At 37.0% G+C, this 21,934-nt stretch overlaps 1 protein-coding gene across 2 annotated transcripts in view; it reads left to right on the top strand.

The window, feature by feature from the left end:
• The first annotated feature begins 4,401 nt into the window (after positions 1-4,401).
• LOC136849994 (transmembrane protein 114) overlaps positions 4,402-21,934 on the top strand; it is a 151,694-nt gene continuing 134,161 nt past the window's right edge. For both annotated transcript variants that reach the window (XM_067123545.1, XM_067123546.1), the window contains exon 1: positions 4,402-4,627. In XM_067123545.1, the coding sequence (XP_066979646.1) occupies positions 4,502-4,627 (126 nt within the window). In that variant the 5' untranslated portion in view covers positions 4,402-4,501. The remainder of the gene's footprint in view (positions 4,628-21,934) is intronic.

Genomic DNA, 21,934 nt, shown 5'->3' with positions numbered 1-21,934 from the left:
CTTCATGTTGTATGTGATGATATATTTAGATGTGAATGCCATATTCAGTTAGCCACATCACTCAGTAGAAACTACACAAAATGTATCGAAGATTGAAGCAAGTGCTATGCAATAATGTGTATTTAATTTAGAAGTGGTCATGTTTAATTGTTGTAGATAATTTATCTGGTTATGATAATCGAGGGAGAGAAATATTGACGAATGATTTAGAATTTCGACCCGGAATATGAAAATAATAGGAGAGATTTGCTGTACCACAACTATTCTGTTTTTCATATGCAGTCCAGTTACAGGACATTCACCTGAAGAAACCCACTTACAAATGAGACCATCTTTATGAAACCATTTTAATATTCTTTTCTTTCGTTTTTTGGCAGTGTTTATATTCAACTGTAAAGAATCAAAATATTCTTTACGGAACTAAGAACAGAGTAATGAATGTTTTATTTTACTTCTCCAAATGCATTGTACTTTGTCCTTAATTTTACTTTAGAGTGGTTGGAAATATTCCATTAGTGTTGGCATTAAGATTGCACATACCTACTTATATTTTCAATTTGCTTATTGTTGCTGATGTTTGTCATCAAACATTATGCCCTGTAGCCGAGTATTATCTACAGTGTACCTTGCACAGAGTAATATAATTGGTAGTAAAGGTTTTTTTGTACAGTTTCCCTTCAATTACACTTCTTTCTGTCTTTAACTTCCATTCCTTCCTTATTGTATCATTTTGCATATCTGTCCAACTTCTTTACGTTTTTTCTAAGCTCTGATTTTTACTTCTTAGTTTGGAACAAAATATAGAGAATTATAATTCTTTATGCCAGACCTGTGAGTCTTGAAAAAGTGACTCACTGGTCTAGGTATATTACTTTGTAGTGATAAGAAAAGCAACATTATAGCACTTTCGCACTGGAATACTCCTCAAGTGAAATTGCTTACATTTAGTTCCTTCAGTTTCCTGGTAAGATAAACGGTATTACTTAGATATTGCCAGTAGTTTTGCAAAAGTTTATTCTTTTACAAAATATGCGTCATTTCCTTGCTCTTTAAAAGAGATTCAAACCAAAGAACTAGATATTCTTCTTTTCTGTCTCTTCCTCAGCAAGTCTTAGTTTACGTGCTTCAATTTATTCTCAAACCTTTCATATGAGATTCTCACCTTTGGCATGTTTGTGTTAACACATTCGCACTCATTTGGTGATTATATGCTTTAACTTGTATATTAAAAAAAAAATAAATTCTGAGGCTTTAAATTGCTAAAATAAACAGAAATTGCATTTTGTACTCATCCATTTTATTAGAACAGTAGAAAATCATTCTGTTTATCACAATAGTCTTAAGTTTTCCATAAGGTACGCATTTTCTGGATAATTGTCTCTTATCAGTTTCCTCAGACGAACTAACCTTTCAACTTGCTGGTAATGCACTTATGCACTTTTTGCATGCTTGGCGTTAGTTTTAGGTCCCTTGATATGTGGCATTTTCTTTATCTTTTTTGTCATTTTTGTATGTCTCAAATTATCTTTATTTTCCCTGTTTCTTGGTACACTCATTATTTTTAGAAATTTCATATGCACATAACATTTTCACTGTTAATATTTTTATACAGTCTCTCTCTCTCTCTCTCTCTCTCTCTCTCTCTCTCTCTCTCTCTCTCTCTCTCTCTCTCTCTCTCTCTCTCTATGTTTTATTAAAAACTGTATCTTATGGATGGAATTTAGAATTATTATTCCTGAATGCAGTTCTGTATTAAAGAATTTTATTTAAAGCTGCTTTTCTTGATGTAAGTTACAAGATGAAGTAGGAATTTTTTTTATGGTGTCAAAAATTTTATGCCTTGATTCAGTCTGGATAAACTTGCATTTTATGCAAGTGTGGTAATGGACAATAAATGAGAGCAACTGTTCTTTGTTTCAATCACACCAACACAATCTTTTACCAGCTGAACTTTCCGTAGGGGGTTAGTACCGTCAGTGCACCTCATGGTGTGCACTGTAGGCATTACTGTGAGAGTTAATAGTCAGCTCAGTGGTCTGGTTAAACTATTTTAATAATAATAATAATGTAGGCATTACTTAAGGTTCTTTGGACTGTCCCTTCAGCCCCCTAGCTGCAACCCTTTTTGTTCCTTTTACTATACCTCCGTTTACATTCTCTTTCCTTCCATCTTACTTTCCACCCTCTCCTAACAGTTGATTCATAGTGCAAATGCGAGGTTTTCCCCTGTTACACCTTTAAAACCTTTCGATTATCAGTTTCCCTTTCAGTGCTGAATGACCTCAGGTCCCAGCACTTGGCCTTGGGCCAAAAAATTCTATAGTCTTTTACCAGCTGAAATCTGAAAGGGAATACATTCTGGAGCCACCCTTGAGAAGGGGAAATGTTGTAATTTTATTGATCAACAAGTCCTTTTCCTTGAAAGGGGGATGGCACTGCAAAACACAATTGTAGTCACTGCCACATTTGTAGACTGCTGAAAAAAAGATGAAACATTTGCAAATTTAACTTTAAGCAGTACTGCCTGCCTTATATACTTCTGCAATATGCTCTTTACACTCTGCTTATATATTATGTACATACATATATATACTATACACTGTAAATATAAAAGCAATTTCATGGTTGTGAAAGAGAAAAGAGGAGAGACCAGAGAAGTTTCTGCTCATTACCAAGAGGAATAAAGATGACCTAAATAGACAGGTACAGTATGAGATGAAGGCATCATGGAAGAAGTGAAGTGTTTTATGAAAGTAGGCCTGTGGACTACTGTGTTATGTCCATGATTTCAATATCTTTTTATGAATGGAGGCCAGTAGGGGTTGTTCTCTTCACTCCTAATGTTTGTAGATGATATATTATTAGGTGGAAGTACTGCTGAAGAGAAATACACGGAAAAAAAATATATATCGACACAAAATGGTAAACAAAATCCAGGAAGATGGAGCGATGAATACTGACTGTGATGGCAGGTAGGAGAGAGGATATGGCTGATTCACATAGATCTGTGTTTGGGGATAAATATCTCGGATAGCTATAGGATTGTAGAAAGGTGAAGCAAAAATAGTGGCAAGGAAATGACAGACTAGTGAAATGTTTGTGTAGATAAACAGTTTAGTTTAGGAAAGAGGATAAGAAAGAACTGGGTAGTTGGGTCGGACAAGAATGGCCTTCGTAACCAAGAGCCTCAAGGCATAGGTTAGCGGCACAGTGCAAAAGGCGTCTTCAAGAGGGCTGATACATGGTAATAATAAAATTACAATATACAGCATATACTAGAGAGAATATTCATGCATACTTTTTCCAGCTGTCTGTATGTTCGTTTGTACCGTCACTCTAGTATTTAAATGGTAAATTTCCTTCACAATGTATCAGTTCTCTTGAAGATGTCTCAGAGAAACCGGTCAGGATAAAATTTATACTTGGTGCTTCATTTTACGCTGCGACATAGTTCTGCATGAATGAACGTTGTATATACTGTAGTACAAACATTGCAAGTTTTACCAGTACTGTATTCTGGAGGTAAATTGACCACTATCTACGGTACGGTACATACAATGTATAATGATATAACCACTTTATTTCTTTCATGTACTGTACATACAACATGCTCTATCAGTCCTCATTTGGTCCAGCAGATGGGCCTTTTATATTTGTCCGTTAAGGCTAGCTCTTCTAAATAGGCTAACTTTTTCATTAGTATCATTCCTGTTTTCCAACAGGTATCTCTTTATTTTGTGCATGAAAATATATATTGTAACGTCTGGTAGATGAGCTAATGATAAGTCATAAAAACAGATGAGATTTAATATCTTTGTAATTTCTGGAGAAGCCTTTGAATAATGTGAAGCTGAAAAATATGACTAGATAATTAATAATTAGATAAACATGAGCAAATAATAGTTGTTCACAAATTTCGCTTGAATCTACTGCAGTTATTGAGCAGAATGTTTTCCTGTATGCATATGACTAAGAATTATACTAGTCTGCGCTTGTTTAAATCTTAAAGTTTTCTTGAAAATTTGTAGAGATTCCTTTAGAAATTCTTCCAGCTTTCTTCTGCCTCTGCCAACAGAAAACGGACATGAGTACCTCAGCCCAAAGTGCACACCTGGATGTTATTGGTCAAGTGCCTTGGGCGAAAACCCAGAAGAGCTTTGAAGGTGACAGTGACATACGTATGTGGTCTTTTCTGGATCAAGAAAAATAATAGTTCCAGTTGATATGTATGTCAATACAAGAGAAGATATTTATGGAATGGAATCATAAAACAGCATTAAACACTTCGTGACAAAGAAATAAAAACCGCTGCAATATCTTGGGCAACAAAAGCTGTCTACCGAGAACCCCTTCATAGCTCTCGGCCCTCTAGCGGACAGGTGCGGCTCGAGAAACTACAGTCAGTGTATTCAGTTCCCTGTGAGAGTCTGTGTTGAGTGGTTGGTAACTCTTGTGTGTGTCGGTTCTTTCACTAACTTCTTGTCGTGATTCTTTTCCCACCATGCCCTGTTCGGCTATTACGCTATCGTTAGCCACGATATGTGCTGTGGTGTCCGTTGCCCTGTTGGCCATAGCGTTCGGGACAGATAATTGGCAGTACATCAGAGTAGACCGTATTGACATCGAGGTGAGTTCATGACGAGTTCGGGGAGGGCGTCAGTTTCTCCTCCAGTCTGTTGTTTCAGGGGGACTAAGCCCATAAACTAACCCCTTTTATTATTATTATTATTATTATTATTATTATTATTATTCAGCAGAAGTAGAGGGTTGCATGTAAAGCTTGGTTTTTACGAGACGAGTTGTTCAGTTCCTAAGCCTACCTTCAAAACAGGTTTTGTAGGCTTGTAGCTTTATCGGTCATTGTGTAGGCGTGCATATGGAATGTGAAATTATCACATTTAATGATGCGCTCATCTGATATATTTAATTTATGTAGATTTCTGGTCAAAGCTACCAGCTATAGCTATTATGCAGACGTAACCTACATCATTAGGTCTAGGAGTGGTGGCCCTTCATTCTGTTCGGACAGTTTTCAAGTTTTTTTTAACTAACCTGTCCTTTCCATAAATGTTATTTTATTGTTTAAAAATTATCTTTTAAGGTTTAATGCTAGATTTAGTGGACCCAGAAGTAAATAATGTTCGTTATTATGCATTTTCGTGAGAGTGAGTAACTACATTCAATTATTGTAGCAATAAATGTCAGCAGTAAAGTCAGGTTTCAGCTATCGGGTATTTTGGAAGCCCAAGAATTTGCTTGGTCTTTGCAGAAAACTTTAATCTAATCAAGGGTAGGGAACTCGATCTTAAAAGCAAAGTTCCTTCCTTATTAGGAATTTCCCAAAGCTATGAACTTTTTGAACACAAATTGGTACATAGGTCTATAGTTTTCAAAGTACTTGTTCATAGCTAACTGAAGAGGGAAGTTTGTGATAATAATCATTACTCAAGTCATTATACTTGAAATCCAAAGTTTGTGACAATTGTATTACACAATTTTACCAGTTTTAGTTTATAACCAATCCGTAGTCACTTTGATAAATGCGGTTAAAATATTCGATTATCATGAGAAAATGGTTTGAAATTCTGATCTAGTGCTCTTTGTGCTGTTGAGCTTACGGGAAGATTTCCTGTAATCAAGAAACGACAGTCACATCCCGTGGAGTTCAACCTTACTCCGCAGAGAAGTGGGACAGGTTGTGCACATTCAGTTCAGTGTCTAGTGTTTAAGGTTATGATTATTATAAAAGTTGTTTCTAGCGTTTTGATTTGTTTATAATTAATTTTGATTGTCTTATGAAATATTTGAATGTAAGTAGTCGTGAGATTTATTGAATTAGAATGGCATCATTTAAATAAAATGCTTTGGTTTATGTATTTTGAGAATTACCAAGCTATAATTATTATACCAAATTATAATTATTATATTATGATTGTTATAATAAGGACTAATGGCTTTTTAAGTGTTACTTTTTCATACTAATTTTTTTTCTACTGCGTGATTGCCATTAGGTTATGTTTTTAATAAACTCTTCATACACAGTATAACAAATAGAAATAGTAGTATTTTGTTATCTTACGTTATAGTCAAAACTAGCATAGGTTAAATAGGAGTAAGTTATCTTCCCTTAAGGTTAAAACCAGCATGAGTTATTTCCTGTCTAGTATTCTCACCTTAAGCTTCATGTAACATTTTGGTATGTTTTCCATGATGATTCATTGGTGCTTCTACAAGTCTTTTCTAAGTATGAAGAATAAAGACGCTGTACCAAAATTACATCCAACATTAAAAATGACAGCAGAAACAGATTTTGTTCCGGGAAAGCTCAGGGCTAAGAAATCTTTGTTTAATTTCAAGACAGTTCCGGATGCTAGTCAAGGATTTTTCTAAAGGACAGGGGGTGGAATTGAAATTTTACTATTTTTACTAATATTTTTCCTCACCATCTCTAAAGATAGTTTACAACAAAGTCGTGATGCCTTTTTGTTTTTAATGATAAACCGAGTTATGTAGCTGTAACTTTAGGTAAGCGTTGCACATTATTATGGTCCTATCATGTATGTAAGGTACTGAGGCGAATGTGAAATCTGCAAACATTAATCCCCCTCCTCCCCTTCCCCCTGAAATTTGACGACGACGGTAGTAGTTTTGCTTTGACATTTAATTTCATTTATGCCAATATGTGAACAGAAGGGACTGGCAACCATGCCTTTTGTTTATTCCATGGAACGAGAAAGCCATATAAATTAGGGATGAAGGGAAAGAAATGTAGTGGCCCAAGTCAAATGATGGACTCAAAGAAGATCTTAGACCTATATTCATGTATTAATTTTTAGGATGTTGAATCTGTAAGAGAAGAGAAGAGAATGAAGGAATAACAGGTTACTCCTTCAGTCTGCTTAAGATCTAAGAAGTAGCAAATCGAAAACCAAAATGCTCAACAAGCCCAGATAGCATTGTAGAAGTGACAGACAGTTGAAACAGTCTCAACAATGGCATAGGTTCCCAGAAGGCCATCGTTCTTTTCTGACTGTCAAAAGAAGCCTGCACAGGCATTATTTAGCTCTTTCTCCACCTTTACTCACTAAGGCTCTATCGGCATATTTCCTTCTTTGCGGTAATTTATGCATTTCTCTTTGGTTGGCCTACCTAGAGTGTTTCCCGTTTGCCAGTTTTCCAGACAGCGGTTTGTACGTCTGCAGTTCATATTTTTACTGATTGGAATGTTATGATGTATGTTACCAAGTTTTTTTGTTTTTTTTTTAAACTCCATGATTGAGATGCTCTTCCATTTATTACTTTCCTTGTACAACGCAGGCAAAAGATGGACACTTGGTCGTTGATTTTCCCGACAGAAATAAGGCATAAGCTGCAAGAAAGTAATATTTTACTCCATACTCATATTTGCCATCTTCGCAGCCCATGTTATACAAATTAAGGTATACCATATTTTTTGACATATATCCGTGTCATTTCAAACACAATGAATGATGAATTAGTCATGTAATTGTCCGTTGACCTTCCTGGCCGGTGAGTACTGAAAATGTAAGTCCGATTAGCCTAATATCTGCCAATTAGAAACACCTAGTTTCACACCGTGACTTTTTAAAGTGGAAGTGATTGATTCGATAAGCATTACATTTATTGGACCTGCTATATGACGTTTTTATTTAGGGAATGCGTATTCGGTATCGAATTAGTTTTTGAGAACGAGAGAGTTTGGCTACTAATCTTCACGTTTTGCTTTTTTATTTGTGAAAGTTGCTGGTGTCTGCCTTTTAGACACATTGATATATAATATATATATATATATTATATATATATATATATATATATATATATATATATATATATATATATATATATATATATATAAGTAAATAGATTGCAGTACATTTGGAACATATTTTTTCCATATCAAAATCGTACGTTACAGATGCAAAATCTCACCAGGCTTGTATTTCAGTTGTATTCACCTGTATTTTTTTCTATTCATTTTCATGTTAACATTATTCATTAAAGTTCTCCGTTGAACCTTGTTTCAGCTGGAATGTTGAAGATTACGTTCTGTAATTAAACCTTTCTTTCCTCACATCATTTTCTCTACGGGCATTCAGTTACCAGTCCCATTGCCCATCCATAGCTAGTGTGCCCTAAAATGATAAACTGCAGTATCTGCAAAATTTTCGGAATTGAGACATGCCACCTATTGGACTCGTGGAACATTAATACACAAGTTACTGCAGTTTCAGAATGATTCTTCAGTGCTTTATTGAGGCGGTTCAATTTGCAGTATCTGCAAAATCAGTAGTAAAGCTAAGGAAAACTGCAGTATCTACCACTTTTCTCAGTTTTGTCTTTTTGCAGTTACTGCACTCTTCCATTTTAGGGCAGGAATCATTTGAAACATTACGTTCAGTGCATCGAAAACTACTAATCTGCAGAAAGCATTAAGTTAGCTATTCGTGAAATTACCACAGAATGTACAAAATAGGCAGAAGTTGGACGCTCGTGAAATGACAGATAAATTACAAAGTTACAAACAGCATGAAAGTAAGATTATGTAAAAAGTGAAGGAATAAATATTATAGCTGATGAAAAAGGTTGAAGCCTCCGTGACCCGGAAGATGAGGAAATAAAGAAAAGATATCTGACACTGTGTAAAAGACAATAACGAGTGACTGCCTGAAATACGAGTGTAAAACTAAAATGGATTTGATAAAGGCTGCAGCAGGGAAGGTTAAATCCCGAGAGATGGAACATTGCGTTATGAAATGTGCACCACACATTAGAAAGAACAAGCACACCTGATGATGACCCATAAGTACGCATTAAGTAGCTCATACTGTGTAATGAAGTGCGTTAAATGGCAGGGGAATGAACGCAAGCGTTACAGTCATAGTGGAGAACTTACATGTCCAAACTGTGAGACAGACCTCAGGTTTAAATTACATTATCGTGACTCACATTAGGTGTATTGTATACTGTGCCAAGGTCCATAAGATACTGGACACAGCCCACGCCAGAATTACCGAGAGGTTAAGTATACCTTAGTTTTACCAGACCACTGAGCTGATTAACAGCTCTCCCAGGGCTGGCCCGAAGGATTAGACTTATTTTACGTGGCTAAGAACCAACTGGTTACTTAGCAACGGGACCTACAGTTTATTGTGGAATCGAACCACATTATAGCGAGAAATGAATTTCCATCACCAGAAATAAATTCCTGTAACTCTTCATCAGCCGGCCGGGGAATTGAACTCCGGCCCATGGAGTGACAGTCCGCAGCTCTACCGACTCACCCAACGAAGAGCTCAGAATTACCGAGAGGTAACAGGAAAGAATGAAAGGTGATTGTGTGGAACAAGCATAGTATGTTAAAAGCGCTACCTCTAGTAGGCCTAGAGGGGAGGACTCTTGAAATACGAGGGCATGTGATAGTTTTTTTAATGTGTTACTAATAACAGAAACCTATTTAAGACCAGTGGCATAAGAGAAAAAAGAAGCGACTATTGAATATATAATATTGTAGCAATTGGCAATAAAAAAGGTAAAAAATATGAAAAACTCTCCTTCATAAACATACTACCAAATTCTTAAAAATACATGTAGGTAGGCTAATTGCATTATTACAGATTACTGGTGCCTAAATGCAACAAAGATATTTGAAAATAGTCTTTGAATACATGACACCAAAGAAATATGATAAGTTTTCCCAAGAACTAATGAGATATGAACATTGAGACATTAAAGAAAAGAAGGAAGAAATTTCTATTAAAAAGCAAACGTTCCGATGAATGGGTCTTGTGATTTCGTTGAAGTATTATTTGAGCTCTATTTGTCAATATCCCATTTCTCAAGGTTAGTTTAAACGTTCCAGGATATGTGAATTAACAGCAGAGCATATGGTGGGAAACATCCTACCACGCTTTGGCTAAGTAACAAACTTCCGAGTTTTAGTCGAGTGGGTGACCATAGTAGCTCCGACGCCGGGTTATGGAAATGAAACCAGCTACTTCAGTTTGGAAACGTTCGCGTTTTTTCTGGTCTGGTCAAATTGTTCAACACACGCCAGACGAATTCATAATCTAGTAGTTCGTTATAGCTTCACAAGCTCGATTTTACACGTTACGATTGAGTGATGCAAAACATACTAAAAAGTTCTCTGCAGTTACGCTGTCTCGGGCTCCATCTGTCGTGAGATGGCAAGGGATTTGGGTTGTTTTTAAGCTTGCTCCTTGCGAGTCGGTAAGATTGTGTTAAGAAAATATTCTATGGAACGAGTGACTCCAACGCCTTCAGAAGAAATTATTTGGCGTCAGTCGACGACTGTCTTGAGAGGAGAAGAAAATATTCTGTAGATTGTGGAACGAGTGACTTCAACGTCTTAAGAAGAAATGATCTAGCTTCAGCCGACAGCCATTTGTGTCGGGAGAAATCAGGATCGCCAGTCGACATTTTCTTTATTCAGTCAAGTAGCACTGGCAACCCACGGCTCTTATCTAGCCCAGGCCTGAATAAAACTAGGAGGAAAAATGAACGTGGAATAGAAGAAAGTGATATACGTGCCTCTTCAGAGAAGGAAAGTACGTTTGAATATAATATAAGGCATTGTTATGATGCCCGCTCGAGCTGTCTCGTCGGAGACGAAGAGCAGAGTGAAAATAAAAGCTTCCTTGCCTCTCTGTTTTTTCGCTTCAGACCATCTCATTACATTGTTCTCTTGTTTGTGTATTGTTCGTGATGGGAGAAACACACTCGCTTGTATGGTTCCATTGTTTCAGACATTGCTTTGTGTTTGTGAAGTATGTGAATATTTGGTGTGTAGGCTACTTTCTATTCCGCACCCTTTATTAGTTTGCATAATGGGGACCGAGCGATGAACGCAGTCTGGCGTTTTTATTGAGTTTTTGCTTACGCTGGCGTACGTGGGGCTTCCATGCTCAGTCTTATTAAGTTGAGAGGTAATATTCTCCCTCTAGACAATGTTACGTAGAAATTGACTGATCATGGCTAGTAGAAAAGTAATTGTTAGTTAGTGCAAGCGTTAACCAGAGGTGGCAGTCTCATTGTAGACTGTTAGGTAGAAGTTGAGTGGTCATGACGAATATAAATATAATCGTTGTGTAAGCTTTAGCCATTCTCTCTCTCTCTCTCTCTCTCTCTCTCTCTCTCTCTCTCTCTCTCTCTCTCTCTCTCTCTCATAGAATTGGAGATCCAAATCTTGCTCATACCGTAACTCTTATCGAAATCCCGTTGCAGTTTGAACTGTTCCATTCTCGTCTTGGTCGAATGGAATCGTTTGAGATCATGGGAAATCGTTGGAAGCTATTTTGATGAGAAATTTGGATTGCACGTTAGACAGGTGGTCTAGTAGGTCCGCGCATTTTGAACTCTTATAGCCAGCTGGCTTCTGGACTTCGTATTTATATAGGATGATGATGCTTTTTTCAGGTTTTCCGATACCTTTTACTTTCCTAACGTTATCCGTGGATTTAGTTTAGTATTTCACTATAGATCATCGGTTAAATATTGAATCTTACAGAATATTAGAAATTCGTATTTACCACACTGTGAGTATTTGGTTTTCAGACATTATGAACACACACTGCTGTATAATTTCTGTTACCAAGTGTCGCTTGACGAATGATCATGTGACTCAAGAGAAAGAAAGGCCTTGGTATGGGTGGGAGGAGACCGGGGGTTGGAGGGAGGTGGAGTGCCGAGATTGCTCTAACAGATGGCCATAACGAAGCGAAACCCCCTTTCCACAGTATAAGGTGGAGAGAGAGAGAGACGATAAAAATCAATTTCAAAATCTAATGAATAAAGATGATGCAAGAACCCACCGTCTTGTTCGTAATTGGTCGTGTCTCAACCCGTAATTAATGCGCTGTACCATTTCACAGAGTATTATTTGTTTTTTTATTTTTTTGTCATTGCTCAAACTTGATAATGCGGGAAAGTTTGGATAAAGACTACGGAAATTGCATATGTATAAATGCTTTCAAATGGTGGGAATCCTTTCGTCAGAGGCTCCTTATTGTTTTGTAGGTGGGTGCGGGAGATGGTACTTGAGAGAGTCCCCACATTCTCAGTTTATGAAAATGACAACTTTTTTTTTTTTTCTCTTCGGTTGGAGAGGATGGTATTGGGGCGTGCTGGGTTGTGGTTGTGGCGCTGTTGTTGTTTTTTTTTATATGGCCAGGGGCAAGGAAAGTGTTTTAAGTACGTCTTGAGTTTCTATTAGACCTCTCTCTGCGTATGGCCAAATGAATCAGAGTCATCTGGGTTGTGTATTAGCTGAAACAGTTGTCGGAACTTATGCTATATATCTGTCTACGTTTAAAATAGTTCTTCAGCGCTGTAAGGCAACAAGTCTCTGCAACCCTTATAAATTCTTTTTTCATCCAGGTATTCAAAGTATTATAAATACTGTCTTGAAAAAAATTGATTTGTATTTAAACCTGTCTTTTAATGTATAGTACGTGTTTGGTCTGTTTGTAAGCTTGATTGATTTGTAGCTGTTAAAACTGGCGTCACAACATCTAGGCTATTGATACCGTGTTGGTAAGCTTTGAAAAATTTACATTATTATTCAAAATACAGTACATCAGTAGTCTGTTTGTAAGCTTTGAACAAGTTTAAATTATTGTTATTTTGTACGTATACGCCAGTTCGAAAATACGTATAAAGCACTCAGAGTATTTAACACTGGTAAACATAACAAGAAGAGAAAAATCCATTTATAACATTTTTCGATAATCTTGCGCGCAGACAAGACAAAGAGCTGGACCGCCAGCTGAAGACACAACCTCCGCCCAGTTTATCTAGCTGAGGTAAATATGACGATGGATTAGATCAAATATTGTTGTAACCGCTTTCATAAGACCCTCCGTTCCAACGAAGATGAAATAACGGAAGGTCTTGTTTAATTCTGCTCAAGAATGCCTGCTGTGTCTGCCGTTTCGTGCGTTCACGAAGCAGTTCGGAATCGTCGTGGTTCAGTGACGTATGTTTTTTTTTTTTATTAATTCATATATCTGTTAGCGTTGTTTCAGGTGGCATCGGGTAATCTTTGTGCGATATTCTTCATTCATATTTTAGGTTATGGATCCAAGTAATTAATTACTTGGATCCTTAACCAGTAATTACTATTAACTTACCGATTCGGTTCTGGAAGACTGGAAGACTCCCAGGTACCGAATCATTTATCAATTATAATTCCCCTCCGGTGATATTCCCGATGTAGAACGAATTGGATATTAAACGATATTTGTAGCTTAAATAAATGACGGTGATGTGATAAAAATTCACACACACACACACACACACACACACACACATATATATATATATTATATATATATATATATATATATATATATATATATATATATATATATATATATATATATATATATATATATATATATATATATATATATATATATATATATATATTTGTTTGTGGTGGGGCTACCTTTGGGATCTGTCAATCATATGGTGTGCTTTTTAGTGTGAAACCAATGCCCACGTTTATATTTCAACTTTTTGGTTATGGCTTTACCTTTCAGGACACTGTGTGATAGTGTAAATCGTCGTAAATAATAGATTATAATTTGAAGGCTGAGAAGCTGCTCCCTTTAAAATCGTGACGATAAACTAGGTGATGGAATTATATTGCTATTTACATGATGTGAGGTACCAAATTGGTGGTGATGTCATTGAAGTTTAAGGTTGAAGTTCGAGGCGCTAATCTCTCTCTCTCTCTCTCTCTCTCTCTCTCTCTCTCAAAAGTAAATCATTACATTTAGTTATGTATGGTTATAATGTCATTGTTATGTATATTCTCTCTCTCTCTCTCTCTCTCTCTCTCTCTCTCTCTCTCTCTCTCTCTCTCTCTCAAGTAAATTACATATAGTTATGTATGGTTATAATGTCATTGTTATTTATATTCTCTCTCTCTCTCTCTCTCTCTCTCTCTCTCTCTCTCTCTCTCTCTCTCTCTCTCTCTCTCTCCATCTGACAGTAGTTCATACTAGTTGAATCTTATATTTAGATCTTATATTTTCGAGGTTCTCCTAATGGCCCATAGTTGGTCCACTATGAAGGCCTTTTCTTATTTGTAACGTATAGGCTAATTTTCCCAATAATTTTAAAATCCTATATAATGGGGTAACAGGTTTTTTATATATATTTATCTATTTTCTAAAAAAAAAAAAAAAAAATACCCAGCTCCCTCTTTTTCTTCCCTGTAACATTAGCACATAGCCTCCAGATAGAACCACCAAGTTATGTGACAAGTTCAACTCGAGACTTTCCAAGGAACCTTTTCTGCACAGCACATAGCCTACATCGCCATCTCAGCATTTCCTGTTGTGATGAACTTTGTTTACCAACTTTCATGACTCTGGTGATTCCCAACACGAGACCACCCTGTGGCTTTCATGTCAGTAAGCCACGGGGCCTCAGTTGGACGGGCCATTCTTTTTTTTTTTTGGGGGGGGGGAGAGGGGAGGGGTCGACTCATTCTTGGTATGCGTAGCCAAGGGCATTCTCACTTCAAGGCCTTCATGTAACTCTGCTTCTTATTTCATGAGTGTTATTATTTTCTTTGCTGTGCAGTCTACGTCTGGAGGAGTACTTGAAGGTTAATGTTAGTTGGTGGTTTTGTAGGTTTATGGTCTTTGCGTGACGCTTGTAGGGTATTGCACGCTCTTCTCTCAGTTTATTTCCCCCCCCCCCACTCCATTTTGGTCTGAGGGCTTTAGCAGATCTTTTAATCAGCCTAAAGTACAGACGCATTTAGATTTAGGACAGCTCTTTATCCGGTATTGTAGTGATTCATTTTAAAGTTGGTTTGTTTCTTATTCCTCACTTGAGGAAAGAATGTTCAGATTGTCGTAATTAATATTTTCTTATGCTATTTCTAGGAATATTTAGTCACAAAATTGCCCTCACTTATTATATGTTTCTCATATAAAATCTTCTTTTAAAGCGCATAATGAGGAAAGCACTTTTATTATCGCTGCTTCACCCTCCCTACAACCTCTTTTGACCAAGTAAGCTTGACATAATATATTTATGAAATCTTGGCGGGATGGTATTACGGTACTGAAAGCAATTCTCTTACGGTCCGCATCAAAACAGTATGCAGAAAAATTTCTTTGGCTATTCTAGAAATGGTTTAATAATTTACACCATCAACTACATTCTATTTTTACGTAAGCGAAGCACCTCTCTTGGAAGGGCACCGGGACTCTACTGGAATGTTGAAAGTGGGTACCGTATGCCACATACCGGTGCACATTGCGTAATGATAATAATTTCCGTATCTTCGAATGTAATGCGTTTTTCTTCTCGAACACCATAGCCCTTTTTTTTTCTTTTCAAATGCTTTTCTCTGTGTTTTCATCAAATAGCATATTTTGCTCGATGAATGAGAGGAAGGGCCTTGGCTCTTTTCTGCCCGAGGTCTCTCCCGATTCGGCGGTCACGATCTTTTAGCATTATTCATAGGATGGTGATGTGCCTCCCTCGTCTTTTCAGGGACTACTCATGGTTTCATATGAATGTTAACCATTCTCTCTCTCTCTCTCTCGTCAGCCTCCAAGTTGGGTTTTGAACGGACTTTATTCTCTCTCTCTCCCTCTCTCTCTCGTCAGCCTCTAAGCTGGGTTGTGAACGGACTTTATTCTCTCTCTCTCTCTCTCTCTCTCTCTCTCTCTCTCTCTCTCTCTCTCTCTCTCTCTCTCTCTCTCTCTCTCTCTCTGCCTCCAAGCTGGGTTTTGAAACAGACTTTATTCTCTCTCTTTCTCTCGCTCTCTCGTCAGCCTCCAAGCTGGATTTTGAACAGACTTTACTCTCTCTCTCTCTCTCTCTCTCTCTCTCTCTCTGTTAGACTCCAAGCTGTGTCTTGAACGAACTTTATTCAGCTCTATGAGCACGTGAACTCTATAAATACATCGCCTTGGTGGTGTAATGTAGTGTTTGATACTCTTTATATCCTCCTTTACTCCAGATTTCATGGTTTAAGCTTAAATTCGAGGCAAGAAAACAGTTTCACAGGACTTTTTGTCTTTTTGTAACATGGAAAGGTCGGTGAACTTGGTGAGGGTACCATCTTCCATAGCGTGTAGGTCCTGATATGTTATTTGAGAACTATATATGCTGTTTAGTGTAGTCTTTCTTCATTCTCGCCTCTGACACTTCATCAGATGTCCAATCTATGAGCTCCTTATACCTTGCCGACATTTACAGGCCATTTATGAATGAATAAAGCGGTTTTTTTTTTTTTTTTTTTTTTTTTTGCTTGTATTAAGCTGACCGCACAGGCACTTGCTCCTTCAAGCAGCTTGAATTAAGGCCAGGATGGATGAGGCATACCATTTAAAGTCATTGTTATTTCTTTCGAATGAACGCCGTATTCTTTGGAAGCTTGAATTTCAAGTCAATGGCCCCTGTGGGCTAGTTCCATATCCATATGAATAGGGTTCATCTTCTGAATAATAATAATAATAATAATAATAATAATAATAATAATAATAATAATAATAATAATATGCGGCATTCATCTGTTTCAGGTGTAACTTTAGTCAGTATCAGTGAGAGAGAGAGAGAGAGAGAGAGAGAGAGAGAGAGAGAGAGAGAGAGAGAGAGAGAGAGAGAGAGAGAGCTTCGCCATCGGCAATTTGCTCTCAAAAGCAGCCTTTACCTTGGGTGACAGCCCAAGATGGCTTCCTTGCGATTGCTCGCGTCAAGCAATTTTATGATGACTGCTTACTTCCTTTGATAAAAAAAAAAGTCTCTTGTTTCCTAAATTCTGGCCAATTGAGAATGCCTTTACTTTAAGAGTGCAGACAACAATGATAGGTGTAGTCTTGACATATCGCAGCTGATGTAAATGCTGCGGTTATATTTACGAAAGATGCTTTTATAATCTTGTTTATTTTCGGGGGGGGGGATCCTGGTTAGGTTCATCAGGAGGGTCATTTTGTTTTTTAATTCTTAAATATCATCACTTTTTCTTGAATGTGTAGAAGTTTTCACGCCTTGAATTTGGGGGGGGGAGATCCTGGTTAGGTTCATCAGGAGGGTCATTTTTATTTGTCACTAATACTCTGTAGTTTTTTTATAATTAATTCTTATATATCATAACTTTTTCTTGAATATATAGAAGTTTTCACGCCTTAAAATTTATATATTTATTTGCACCTAACTTGCAACCTTTGATGATGTAGCTTTAGGAAACCGGATATCTAACAATTTTTAAATTTTTCATCCCTGATCAGAGTGGTTAAAAAAGATCAGTTTTCCATGGTAATAACTAACACCGCCGGGCTTTCCTACATCAGGTAGATCTCAAGTTTAGGCAGTCACTGACTTTGACATTTTCAAGGTGATTCAGTAGTAAAAAATAAAAATAAAAACCTAAAGCGTCATGTTCTTAAGAGATGTATCATTACTTCCTTTGCCAAGTCCAAGGACAGAGAGATCATTTTTCTTTTTTTAGTATTTGAATCTTTAAGATTTTTCCCCCTCTGTAATTTTGGATAGTCATCGAGGCTAAGGATTGTTGTTTGGCATGTTGTTATAAGTGTCTGTCATCGAGCTGTGCAAATTATGTGTAAGGTATTTTAATATTTAACGTTGTCGACGTTGAGTATTTTGGTTTTAGTTTGCCCCTTGCTTAATCTCCGCACAATAAAAGAAATGTTGAATATTGCGACCCCAGTTTTGCATGAATTTTTATAAAATAATATCACTAGTGTAATTAGTATGGTGTTATAATTGTACTCACTTTCCTTATTACTGCGTGTTGAGAGTGTTAAAATCTCGAATAATACATTTTTTAAAGCCTTTCCCATATTTCCAGTTATTCTGCATAGATAATCTTCCATTAATTCTTTTATCAGTGTAATTATATGCAGCGTTAAGTGGAGAGATTTTCATCTATTCGTCCATTGCATACGTAATTAGGGGTCCCTGTGTATTGTTTATTAAACTGGTTTGCATTCTTTGAAATACTAACGTTAAAGTTTTTATGTATGTTCCTTAATAAAGTAAAATCGCGAACTAACGAATAAATGCTGATTTACACCAATTTCTCCTCAGAATTTGATAGATTTAAGTTGTGTAAATATTTGTATGCACGTAAGAAGATAACGTTATTTGTCGGTATTGTTATCCGACATCGATAGCCGGAAATGTTATGGCTTTAATTTGTGGAATTAAATCAGCAAATAGTCAAGATCAATTCGAAATTGAGCATTATCCGAAAGGTTCTGTGATTGGTTACTTTTGTAACAAGTAAAAAATGCGCCGAAGAATCTTCGGCGCAGTCGAGTGTTCTGTACGGCGTATAATGCTGTATAAAACTCAGCGGCGGCCCTTGAAACTCTCAGCCGCGGCCCATGAAACTTTCAGCTAGGGCCGGTGTTGGCCTGTGTTGACACAGCGGTACCAGACGCACGATCATGGCTAAATTTAATCTTTGATAAAATAAAAATTACTGAGGCTAGAGGGCTGCAATTTGGTATGTTAGATGATTGGTGGGTGGATGATCAACACACTAATTTGCAGCCCTCTAGCCTCAGTAGTTTTTAAGATCTGAGCGCGGACAGTAAAAGTGCAGACGGACAGACAAATAGCCATCTCAATAGTTTTCTTTTACAGAAAACTAAAAATGTGCTTGTTGTTGAGAGACCTTTTTGTTTCTCATTCAACCGCATTAAACCACCAAGGAAAATGTTTTCAGAAGTGAAAGTGTCGAGCAGTTGCGAACGCAATTAAGCTTTCAGTCCCTTTGTGCCACTGAACTTAATCGCTGGAGGTACTGAAATTTTCCAACTGGTAATTGCTGGTGCCGCTACTTGCTGTAGTCGAGTATTGTTAGACTGTTTCGTTTTAATTTCGATCACAGTGAAAGAAAATTGGATAAATCAGCGCATATATAACCAAGTCTCTCTCTCTCTCTCTCTCTCTCTCTCTCTCTCTCTCTCTCTCTCTCACCTTGGTTTTTGCTTCGTCAGTAGTCATTGGTGAAGGTCTCTCATAGTTATGAAACCGACAAAAAAGTATATCGTAGAGAAAGGGCGAGTAGAGTGGCTGTCATACGTCGCTTGCAGGTGAAATAAGGGAGTTTAGTGGTATCCCGTAGTAACTGCCTTCAGATGTGCTATGTAGATGGAGTTTAATGTATTATTATTATTATTATTATTATTATTATTATTATTATTATTATTATTATTATTATTATGATTCTGGAATAAGCTTTGTAGACCATTAACGTCTACAAATTATAATGTCCGTATGGGAGAAGAGTGGTAATTGTTACAGCATGGTACTGGTAATGGTACTGTTACCAGTAGCTGTAGTGAATGGCGATTGTTACAGCATGGTACTGCTAATGCTACTGTTACCACTACTAGTAGCAATACTGGTTTCATTAAATTCGATTCCCGTTCTCTTTATAATGAGGATGTATTGAAAGAAGTAGTACGAGGATTTTTGGAACTTTCAAATCTTTTACTGTCAATTTCCGTTTCAGCGCTGAATGACCTCATAGGTCCCAGTGCTTGGCCTTTGGCCTAAATTCTGTATTCAATTCACTTCAGTTCAATACAGTAATTGTAGTTTACACGTATCAAAACAATATTTAAATCATATGGGATCCTAGTTCAGAATGTCTAAGTTGCACTATCTTCCTGCTCGTTCAAACTTTTGGGTCTCCAATAATTTATTTATTTAATTATTTTTATTATTTTATTATTATTATTATTATTTTTTTTGTAAAGAGGGATTTGTATGGAGAGATCAGTGGTACTTTCCACCCAGTGACATCATATAGCCCAGGCTAGAATAGACAATATATGGAGGAAAAACTGCAGTTTTAGGGTTGATCTTCTGTTTTGTTATACTGTATTTAACAGCGAGTTGACTGAAATCCACAATATGACCGTTAAATTTTATTTTTTAGGTAACGAATGTCATATTAGCCAAATCAGAACTTTCAGTAGTTTATGAAGCAGATAAAAAGACTTGCTTAATCAAGTGACCTATTTTCACCTGTTTCCTCCAGTTTGATGACTCGACCTTTTTTAAACTGATAATTTAGTCGCCCTGATTATAAGTAATCTTTAGTCTTAGACGACTTAAGAATATTTTAAACACATGCAAAGAATATTTTAAACTCTTTACAAAGTGAAGGGGCGGGGGTGAGGCAATCGTTCTTTGGACTGAAATATAATAAATGCGAACGTGCAGAATTTTTCAAGGCTCTCCTATCCAGTGCTTCAAGTATGAATGTAAAGTTTTCTCCTTTCACGTGAGGTGGGTTTTCTAATTGCTGTTGTTTTGTCTAACTTTATAGGCTTTGAAGAAGGCCACGTGGCCATGTGGTTTTTACTCCGTAATTAGGCTGTATATTAAAAGAAATTGCACGAACGTGAGTTTGTGTATGATTCTCTCTCTCTCTCTCTCTCTCTCTCTCTCTCTCTCTCTCTCTCTCTCTCTCTCTGTCTGTGTGTGTGTGTGTGTGTTAGCGCAAATTCCTCGTATAGTTTAATAATTTACTTTTTTGCTACAAAAATTACCTTAATTTTCTCTCTTTAATAATAAAATCCGGATCTTTCTTGTATGTCCACCCCGGGTGGGAGAGGGGTAGGTAGGGGATCAGGAGGGTAGGGGAGACATGACGGGCAGCGCCGGGTTCCAGCGCAGCCTAGCGCACGCCATCAAGCTCTTTATTATTATTATTATTATTATTATTATTATTATTATTATTATTATTATTATTCGGTGAATTTGAACTAGGTGGCTTTGCTGACAGAACGCAAAGCCTCTCTCGTCTCCAAGAAGTTAACGTTTTTCGGTACACGAATTGCCCCTGTATCGGCGTGACCCTGTGTCGTCCTCCTCGCTGGGGAAGGGTTCTTCATTGTTTAATTCGAGATAAAAACGATAACATATATTCTAGGAATGTTGAAAGTCTGCTTCTCGTCAGAAGGGAGGAAGGTCTGGTAGGCAGCCATCCGTGCATGATCCTTTTTCTGCTTCGTTGAAGAGGCTTTTTGACGTGACTCCTGAAGTTATAAAGGATGACCTCCTTTAGAGATAGAGGTGATAGTTTTTGTATTTGAGGGTATTTGACGTGACTCCTGAAATGATAAAGAATTAATTCTCATAGCGATAGATTTGTTTGATTTTGTATTAGAGGACTTTTGGCGTGACTCCTGAAATGACAAAGAATGATCTCTTGTAGAGATAGATTTATTTTTTGATTTGACGTGATTCCTGAAGTGATAAAGGATAACCTCTTATGGAGATAGATTTGTTATCGTTTTGTATTAGAGAATTTTTGACGTGACTCCTGAAATGACAAAGGATTACTTCTCATAGCGACAGGTTTGCTATTTTTTGTATTAGAGGATTTTTGACGTGACTCCGGAAATGATAAGGAATAACCTCTTATAAAGATGGATTTGTTATTTGTATTAGAGGGTTCGTGGCGTGACTCCTGAAATGATAAAGAATAATCTTCCATTAGGATGGATTTGTTATTTTTTGCATTATTCTTACTTCTGATTTATGACGAGTGATTTATGTGAAGATGACAGTTTAAAAGAGATTTTGAAGTTCTGATATTCTGATAATCTTCTGTTTTAAAAAGAGTCACTCTCGTATTGCTCCCGTAGGGGGTTAGTGCCGTCAGTGCACCTCACGTGTTGTACTGTAGGCATTACTTAAGGGTCTTTGCAGCGTTTCTTCGGTCCCTAGCTGCAACCTCTTTCATTCCCTTTGCTGTACCTCCGTTCATATTCTCTTTCCTCTATCTGTCTTTCCACCCTCTCCTAGCAATTGTTTTATAGTGCAACTGCGGGGTTATCCTCCTGTTACGCCTATCAGACCTTCTTACTGTCAATTTCCGTTT

Source organism: Macrobrachium rosenbergii, chromosome 21 (assembly GCF_040412425.1).
Source record: "Macrobrachium rosenbergii isolate ZJJX-2024 chromosome 21, ASM4041242v1, whole genome shotgun sequence".
NCBI classification, from domain to species: Eukaryota; Metazoa; Arthropoda; class Malacostraca; order Decapoda; family Palaemonidae; genus Macrobrachium; species Macrobrachium rosenbergii.
Note: the sequence above shows the minus strand (reverse complement) of the source record. Positions and strands in the feature narration are given on the sequence as shown.